At 36.2% G+C, this 10,017-nt stretch overlaps 1 protein-coding gene across 3 annotated transcripts in view; it reads right to left on the bottom strand.

Moving 5' to 3' along the window:
- Positions 1-847: 847 nt before the first annotated feature.
- Positions 848-10,017, bottom strand: part of dock10 (dedicator of cytokinesis 10) — an 85,346-nt gene continuing 76,176 nt past the window's right edge. For all 3 annotated transcript variants that reach the window (XM_048161007.1, XM_048161005.1, XM_048161006.1), the window contains 6 exons: positions 8,206-8,352; positions 7,864-8,074; positions 4,621-4,811; positions 4,190-4,290; positions 1,978-2,116; positions 848-1,569 (listed from right to left, as the gene is read on the bottom strand). In XM_048161007.1, the coding sequence (XP_048016964.1) occupies positions 1,522-1,569; positions 1,978-2,116; positions 4,190-4,290; positions 4,621-4,811; positions 7,864-8,074; positions 8,206-8,352 (837 nt within the window). In that variant the 3' untranslated portion in view covers positions 848-1,521. The remainder of the gene's footprint in view (positions 1,570-1,977; positions 2,117-4,189; positions 4,291-4,620; positions 4,812-7,863; positions 8,075-8,205; positions 8,353-10,017) is intronic.

Raw genomic sequence — 10,017 nt, 5'->3', positions numbered from 1 at the left:
CATGATTACATGATTTTTTAAATTTAATTTAAAAAATATTTGTAAATTGTCTTTCTAAATGTTTCGTTAGCATGTTGCTAATGTGCTGTTAAATGTGGTTAAAGTTACCATCGTTTCTTACTGTATTCACGGAGACAAGAGAGCCGTCACTATTTTCATTTTTAAACACTTGCAGTCTGTATAATTCATAAACACAACTTCATTCTTTATAAATCTCTCCAACAGTGATGTTAGCTTTAGCCACAGAGAACAGCCTCTGAATCAAATGTAAACATCCAAATAAATACTGTACTCACATGATCCGATGCATGCATGCAGTATGCATGACGAACATCTTGTAAAGATCTATTTGAGGGTTATATTAGCTGTGTGAACTTTGTTTATGCACTGTATTATAGTCGAGAGCTCGGGGGGCAGGGAGCGCGAGGATTTAAAGGGGCCGCGCGCTGAATCGGTGCATAGTTAATGATGCCCCAAAATAGGCAGTTAAAAAAATTAATTAAAAAAGAAAAACAATGGGGTATTTTGAGCTGAAACTTGGACACATTCAGGGGACACCTTAGACTTATATTACATCTTGTGACAGAACATTCTAGGGCACCTTTAACTTCTCTTTTTTAAAAAAAAAAAAAATCTTACCACAAATGTTTGAATGGCATCATTGTTTCCACAGAAATATACGCAAAGTAAGCAGATGTCAACCAAATGAGCCAATGCATTTTTTTTTTTTTTAGCTGAAAATTATATTTTCACCTTTTTGCGTTTGTATTTTATCTTGTTAGTTTGACTTTTCCATTTTGGCCATTTTATTCAATCAATGTCATGCATTAGAAATGGACACAAACAATCATATATCATCTTTTAATATATAAAAAGAAACATTTTACATTTTAATTATTCTTATTTACAATTTACAACAGTACATGAAGTAACAGTAAAATGTTGTCAATCATAAAAAAACGTATAAAAAAGCACATTTGTTTTTGTAAAATGAATGAGCTGGGACTTGCAGAAGGTTAAGACGGATTTACATTCACTCAGGGACTAGAGATGTGTTCAACACGATTATGTGGAATACATAGAATGAAGCATGGCAACCTTACTCCTAAACAGTACCTCTAACAGTATTCAGATATCAGTGAAAAATACAACAGGAAGCAATGAGGTGAAAGCCCTATAAAATATTTGGAACAAGTGATTTGCTTAGTTGAACACAACTCAAGTTAATTAAGGTCACTGTTTTCTAAAAGAACAGCGTCTAGAAAAAAAGCATTTGATGTTATGCAAGTACTTCTTGAGATGGTATTGTTGAGTTTATGAAGGGGTGTGTGTGTGTGTGTGTATGTATGTGTGTGTGTGACAAAAAGACACAGTCGTATGCGTCATTCACAAGGCTACAATGCTTTTCCGTTTTGTCTATTTCATTAAAATCACAAATTCTGTTACTCCCTCTAGTCAGAAAAACTCGGCAGCCATTTTGGAAGAAATGTCTGTGAGCGGTCTCCAAAACTCACTAGCAGCTCAGATGGCATTGTGTCGTTCTGTTCCTGGTAGTCTTGTGTACGGAATCTTTGAACGGCAGAAAAAAACACGCAATCAACATAAAGAGTAACTACTCACAAGCAAAGAGCAGAAAAAAGATCTAAAAATCAAGTTTTTAAAGATGCAGTATGTAATATAGACAGCTAATGGTTGAAATGGGTACTGCAGTCCAAATTCAAAATATCAGAGAGATGTTTCCCCCGCCCCCTGGCTACAGCCAGTTATTCTACTTTGAAATGTGTGTTCCATATCAGAATGTCTGTTTTTGTTTTGATACTTCTGTTTTTTGAAGTATGTGAATGTAGCATGTTTCCTAAATATCTCTAAACATATTATTTGGTATTTATATGCTTTAGTAAAGAGCTACTGTATATATGATGCATTTGATCTTTAAATGCACATTTTTGTCTCGCGTCAGAGATCAAGTGTGCTGACCTGCTCATTCATGATGGCGGAGAGCTCGGTGAGCATGTCTTTATAGTGAGCTTTCATTTCCTCCTGATACTCCAACTGATCTTCTTTTATTAGACGCTCATTCACATTCAGGGCCTGCCCACATGCGTCTGCAAATTGCCTGCAGGAAAAGAACAGGAAATTAGAATTGCAGTCACTACAGTTTTGTGAAAAGCATTTTGAACACTGTTGAGCGGATTCTTAAACATCTCTGATTGGCCATTGTGTTTACATTGTGTTGGCTACAGTGATCAACGCTTCAGATACCTGCAAACTAGTCGCTTTTCGACGAAATTCGCCATTTTGAATCAAAATATGCAATTTATGTGAATCGTCTAGATCCGAAGTTTTTTTTTTTTTTTTTTCTCGGGGGTGGGGGGGTGTCAGGGTGAGTTTGCAGGCACAATAAATCAAAAATGGCCTACTTTCCCATAGACTGGAGACCATAAACGTCTCTCGAGTTGTCGTGATCTATTTTGGCGCTCTGTGGTGTGACTGACACATCGCTGTAGTGCTTCAGTTCAAACAGAGGCAGAGCGCACATGAACCGATCATCTCTTCCGCTTTACAACATGAAATAAACATGAATGAATACTGAAGGTATGTTGAAAGATCCAGTACAACTTACTGAAATCTGTATCATTTCATATGTAACGTTAATTGATCAATCATTGTTTCAACCGCGGAAAAGCACCAATAAAATTGCTTGTAAAAATGTCACGTTTACCATAACATTTACCACAGAAAAGCCATTCAATGTCAAAAAATGTGTTAGTCAGCTACAAAAATTAACTTAGAGAGGAGCATTTTGATATGTATACATCCACTGTGACTATAGGCCATTGCATATTCATGTGCTTCAATACTGAACGTATAAAACCGTTTTATGACGGCCACCATTTGAATGTTTGGGCCGATATTATAAACGAGTAGAATAATTGTCATTAAATTTATTATAACGTTATTATAAAAACTTCTTTATGTGTAATTTATATGTAAGTAGCATACAAAACAATTAACTTTAACCTTTAATATTATAATAATGATGTACCTGCTGTTGTTCCCTGTATAGTTTACAGCATTAGTTGAGGGATATTTTTTCTTTTGAGGAAATTTGCTATGTATAGTGTACCTGATAGGCCCCAAATGAATCATTACTGAATTGAAGGTAATCAAATCGAAATCAAATTGCAAGCTTCTGAATCAAAATCAAATCCAATTGTGAAATTTGTGTCAATGCCCAGCCCTAGTGTCAATAATTTTTTTTTTTTTATTATTATTATTATTTTTTTTTTTTTTTTTACTAGAAGAACATGTTTTTTCCATTTATTTTCTTGTGGGAGTGCACCAGAATTCTTAGTTTATATGTTAAAATCATGAAAAATTTCTCCTAGAGGAGGATGCCCCCAGACCCCCCTACTACTATTTACATTGTAAATGTCACCTTTTTCACTACTTTGAAGTTTGCAGGTATGGCATCAAAAACATGTAGATAGACACAGATACATACGAGACCGTTTGAAAGCAGGCATCTATCAGCGGATCTGCCTGTCAGAGAATATATTAGGGATCCGCTGATAGACGCCTGCTTTCAAACGCTCCTGTGTGTATCTGTGTCTATCTACATGTTTTTGAAGCATTAATCATTGTAACCAATCACAGACATATCTGTTGAGTGCATGAACACAATGGCCCATCAGAGGTGTTTAAGAATCCGCTCAACAGCACTCAAAATGAGATGCGGGTATCGTCCCATTTTTTTTTTTTTATTTCAGTTGGTACAGAAGTCTGTATTTTTGACAACACTATTTGGTAGACTGCCAAAAAAAAAAAAGCCTTTAAGCAGTATCTTTCTTTATCTTCAAGTACAAATTTAAAACCTCATTAAAACAATCTACTTATGGACAATTTATCATAAATGTCCAGCTTTCCAAACAAATCAAACTTTTGTGGTCATTTAAACCTATATCCTTATTTCCTAGTGTTACTGTAAGTTACTTAATAAATGCAAAAGCAAGAGCATGGACCAAAAAGCAAACTCACAGAGAGATTCACACTCTCTGAGCGAGAGCAGAGAGAATTCATATAAGAGAACACAGCATATCTGAGACTGCACATCTAGATTTGTGCGAGAGCGAAGGAAATTTGCTGTTTTTATAAATCCTTGATGGGGGAACAATGAATAAAGTAGTACCTGAAGATCTCTTTCAGGAGTTTGACTTGGTTGTCTGGGTATTTCTTGGCATTCTTCTCCTCAAGGAAGGCTCGGGCATAGGCCATGGGCCCTGCATTTACCTAAAAAACAAACATTCTTATTTTAGTCTTATTAAAGATGATGGAATAGTTAATGCTAGTGCTATCAAAGTTATGAAAAAACGGTAAAGTCATTAATGTAAGGAATTAGAAACAGCTAGATGTGCATTAAATAATTTTAAATGCATGAGGTGGAGATAAGGAACCACCTGACATGCATTCATGATGATGAGATATGACTGAAAGAGTAATTCAGGATAACTTCTATATATTCAACATATGTTCAATATGTGCTCATACAACAGTGTCAGTGATCACTGACACTACGCTTTATGAGCACATATTGTAATGCTTGTGTGTGCATTGATTCACCTTAACACTGACACTGCCCTGTAGTTTCAGCTGGAGTCGGATCATGTCCACCTCCTCCATCTTGCACAGCTGATTGAGTTCAGACACTTTACGGCTCATCTCTTCGATCGCCACCTCGAGAGGGTTCATCTCTGTACTTTGCTGTTCCACCACCTCTATACGCTTCTTCAAGAAGGGAAAGCTAGAGCTTGCTGCAGAAGACACAGACAGGGTGTTTCATAAAACATGTAGTAGTAATTAAATTACAGTAATTACCCAACACTGTTTATGGGTCTTTTCAGTCTGTAACTTGTACATCAACTCTTTTTCTGTGCCAAGTTTGCAAAGAAATAAAAAAAATATACATCTTTTAAGTTATGTTTTGTTGCCTAACTCTATCGAGATTCTGTCAAATAACTATCATAAAAAGAAATATTTGTGTCGGGCAGTCTTTCTATATTCTATTAAATACAGATATGTAGAACCTACTGCAAAAAATTATTTTCCTGCTCAGTATTTTGTCTCTGAAAAAATAAAAAAATAAATAAAATCATCAAATGAAGTAGGTTTATGCTTAAAAGAGGAAAAAATATGTGCCAATGAGGTCAGAAAAATTAAACTGGTAACACTTTACAATAAAGTCTCATTTGTTAACATTAGTTAATGTATTAACTAACATGAACTAACAGCATCTATTCATCTTTGTTAACATTAGTTAATAAAAATGCATTGTTCATGTTAGTTCACAGTGCATTAACTAATGTTAACAAATACAACTTTTGATTTTAATAAATATTTTAGTAAATGTTGAAATTCACATTAACTAAGATTAATAAATGCTGTAGAAGAATTGTTCATTCTTAGTCCATGTTAACTAATGTAGTTAACTAATGTTAACAAATGAAACCTAACTGTAGAGTTACCAAACTAAACTTAAAGTGAAAACGTTGATTTTTCTGACCCCATATTCTTTCTTGTTTTAAGCATAAACTCTCTTTAAATTTGATCTGTTTTTCAGAAAACAATACTTAATTTCTTGTCATTTTGCTTCTCCATTAAATGTATCTTGATGTAAGAATGCTTAGATATTTGTACTGTAAAACAAGACAAAAATTCTGAGCAAGTGCACACCATGCTTATTCACTTATACTATTCACTGATTCACACTTTAGTCAATGTATCTGTGCCATTGTGTCAAACCATTTTACTTCCTTAAAGGTGGAATATGTAAAAATTTTGTCCGCTAGAGGTCGCTAGAGGCCTATTCAAAACAAAGGCGTAGCTTGATGACGGCAATTTTGAGCGCGGAATCTTGGGGCATGTGGTCTTCACCTCAACGGCGGGTGGAAAACAATTGGGATAGGACTCAGGAAGAAATCGTGTTCATGGATGCAATTATTAACGTTACTGTAGTATGAAGCAGAGCAGGACTGAGTGTTGTGGGAGCTGAACGAGGCCACTGGAGCGATTGCGCAACACACGCCTCACGAGCAGAGGAACTTTTATTATGACACAGTCGCCGGCGCTGCTTCTGCTTTTCCGGTCATGAGTATGAGGAAACACAGCTCTGTTTATCATATTAGATACATTTGAGACTGTTGAAAATGCTGTTATAACGTTACTCTGCGAGTTCACTCGGTGGCTGCTGTGAGACACTTGTTACACACAGCAGTAAACTAGATCGATTTAAGAATATCATATTAAATACTGGATGGCTTGTGTTGATAAATGGCAAGCAATTAATTTTAAAACGTATTGTATGATGGAGAAAATGCTGTATTACTGTTACTAAAAATAAAGCTGCATCTGATAATGCTATGTTAGCTATTTGACAAAATAGTGTTTTTCTCTGAGGAATGGTAAAGCATGGTACTCGCAAAAAATAAAAAAAATTAGATTTAAACAATAAGACTAAACGTGTTGAGCTACATAACAACAATTCGTTTTCTGTCTATAAATGTAACCAAACAGTTGTTCCCTTGCCTATTAAAACATACTATATTAAAGCGTCTTTGGTGTTTCCATGGTTTATACAAAATAAAACCGGAAACCGAGGGTAACGCGGGTATGATGCAATTGACAGGCGACTCCTCACAAGTTCTGGAGCCTTGGTTAAAATTGCAATTTTCTCATGATTTACAAATAGTTGGAAACATTTGGGATATTGTAAGTACTCAAGTGAACAAAATATATAACACTGGCCTAGTGGTTTTTGGATATTTTACTGCAAAATTTTACATATTGCACCTTTAAAGCAGAACTCAGTAAGATTTGCGAAGCTCCCCCTACAGTTTCCTTCAGTGAATCACACGGTCGTAAATACTCCAAGCGCAGCTCTGGACTACAACGACTACAACGCTCACCAGCGCAGTAGTTTTGCAAATACAGTACAAGAAAGAGGAGGTGGGTAATTTGCAAATACAGTACACTCGATGGAGGTTGGTAATTTTCGAAATTGTCTTATAAAGTCATAATATACATTGTTTTTGAATTACCGTAAAGCATTTTGTCACTCTCGCGTGAACGTGAACATGAGGCAAGATTGTTTCGGGTCGGTGCAGCTCAAGTTGCAAGTACTGTATTCTGGCGTAGACGTGCCAGAGGGGGTTAGTGCTCACCTCAAACACACCACTACAAATCAATTAACCATCGTAAGGACTTAGAAAACTATTTATGAAGGTAAAAAAAGTTACTTAGTTCTGCTTTAATGCAATGTATTTATGACTTAAAATTGCTTTAACTTTTTTTTTTTTTTTTTTATAAAAAAAAATTAAAGAGAATATGCAGAAAATAATCTGTCCCCTCCTTGAAAGTTCACTATGATATCACACCAATCTCTGCGACATGTCCAAGTCTCTGTAAACTGGAAAACAAGAAGTGACTGTGGGCTACGGTTAGATTTGTTTAGCCAATTAGAAAACTTTTTGAGGCACTATCAGTCTTTTTGCAGCAGGCAGTCCATACAGTATATGGGATGCCAGAAGCTGAGAGTCTGACAGATGAACGGACAGGAAATGGTTTTCTTAATTTTGAAGGCTGAAAAATGTTTGCAATTATCCAACTATTAACAATGGCTTACACAGCCAAACATCCTAAAAGTAATAGGAAGACAGGAAGGAGGAAGCTGAGTGCTTGAAAACAAAGGCAGTCCTTGCTGAGTTTCTGCTTGACCGGCTCTAGATAGAAGGAGTGTGTTTATTTCAGTGGCCATATGTCAAGCAGAAGCTTATGGTTCAATTGTGAGGTTGATTTTAAGTGCCTTACTGGTCAGGATGGTTTTTCTTTTGCACTGTTCCTCCACATCCCCATGCTTTTTTCCAGAAAGAGTGAAAGGCGTCTCAAAGACAAAGCGACTGATGTTGTGATGGCGCTCAAAGTCGGTCTTCTTCTCCAGCTGCTCCTTTTCATTAAAATAAGGCACTACATAGGTCACCTGAATGTAGGCAAATTTGGGGTCCAGGTCTTTAGGATTCACCTGTGAAAAAAAATGGTCATCCTAGTTATTATAAAAGAGATTTACTATGATTCAGACAAGATATTATTCCTGTAGAGTGAGAAGGAAAAAGTGGTATGGAGTTAGGAGGTGGAGGAGTCGGCAGGACACACCTTGTTGGAGTCTTGGATCATCTTGACGTTATCAGCTCCAAACTTGTCTGAGTAGAGTTTGAGGAGTCTTTGAGAAATCTCTGACAGTCCTGTGAGCTTCGGCTCCTTATAGATAAACTCCTTACTCTCCTCTTCCTCAAAGAAGCCCTGTCGAACACAACACTACACATGACCTAGAGATCGCGAGTATATTTCACAGGCAGGAAGAAGTGTATCACAGCACTCACTGAAGCCCGATTTGAGATCGGTATTAAAGTTAAAACAACAGTAAATGCAACACGCTGTTAAAACGACAGCAGTGTTTGACAAAGCACAATGATTTCAACTTTTAATGAAGGTTAACATCACATTTAGATGCCTCTGTCTGATTTACCTAAAGCATTCACTTAGCGCTCACAATGTACACATAAATGCTCAGGATTAGAGGTCAGGATTCATTTTCAGGAGAAGTGTGGTGCATGTTTTATCAAACCACGTGTGACATGATATGCCACACACATTATTAGCATGTAGGGAGAGATTATGAGTGTTAAACCATGAAAGGGTGAGAGCAGAACAACTTAAACGAACCAAAGATGAGAAAACTTACCACTGCCTGATATATACAACACACAGGAGAGAATAGAAAATTGTTTAAATGCACTGATTTCTGAGATATTTATTTGCGTTCAAATACTACTAATTAATAAAACTTGGCTAATTAAGTGTACTCATACTAGTCATACTCATTCATGGAGACCGAGGCGGCAGAAATGAGTTTGAGGCTATATGCTCTGTGGCTAACGGGCTAATGCTACACTGCTGGAGAGACTTATAAAGAATGAATTTGTGTTTATGAATTATACAGACTGCAAGTGTTTAAAAATGAAAATAGTGACGGCTCTTGTCTCCGCGAATACAGTAATAAACGATGGTAACTTTAACCACATTTAACAGTACATTAGCAACATGCTAACGAAACATTTAGAAAGACAATTTACAAATATCACTAAAAATATCATGTAATCATGCATCATGTCAGTTATTATTGCTCCATCTGCCATTTTTCGCTATTGTCCTTGCTTGCTTACCTAGTCTGATGATTCAGCTGTGCACATCCAGACGTTAATACTGGCTGCCCTTGTGTAATGCCTTGATCATGGGCTGGCATATGCAAATATTGGGGGCGTACATATTAATGATCCCGCCTGTTATGTAACAGTCGGTGTTATGTTGAGATTCGCCTGTTTTCCGGAGGTCTTTTAAACAAATGAGATTTATATAAGAAGGAGGAAGCAATGGAGTTTGAGATTCAGTGTATGTCTTTTCCATGTACTGAACTCTTGTTATTCAACTATGCCGAGGTAAATTCAATTTTTGATTCTAGGGCACCTTTAATAACAAATATTATAATGTATCACCATTTATGCTGGGATCTGTAGGTTGTGGCTAGGTGACATGAACTTAAAAGTGGAACACTGAAATCTCAGATGTACTGAAAAAAAAAGTTTTATACTTTTTATTTGTTAAATGCTGAGGCTAATGTATTTCCTGTGTGCAGTCAAATGTCCTTGTGTGTGGGCTATGCAGTGTTCTCAGCTTTTTTTTTTTCTTTTTTTCTCAGTGATATGCTTGTTGTTTCCCGGAGTTTTGAAGTGTTTTATACTTAATAAATGCTTCTTTATTAAGTATATAAAATTCCCCCCCTGGATGGAAACAGGTCCTAAGTAAGGATTATTTACTGATCTAATTTTTTTGAGGAATCAATGCCCATGATGAAAGTAAACAGATTTGGTTTGCAGTTTGTAATTGAGAGCTTTAGGGCCCCCTGAA

The sequence above is a fragment of the Megalobrama amblycephala genome, linkage group LG16 (assembly GCF_018812025.1).
Source record: "Megalobrama amblycephala isolate DHTTF-2021 linkage group LG16, ASM1881202v1, whole genome shotgun sequence".
Taxonomy (NCBI): Eukaryota; Metazoa; Chordata; class Actinopteri; order Cypriniformes; family Xenocyprididae; genus Megalobrama; species Megalobrama amblycephala.
This window is presented reverse-complemented; position numbering and strand designations above follow the sequence as displayed.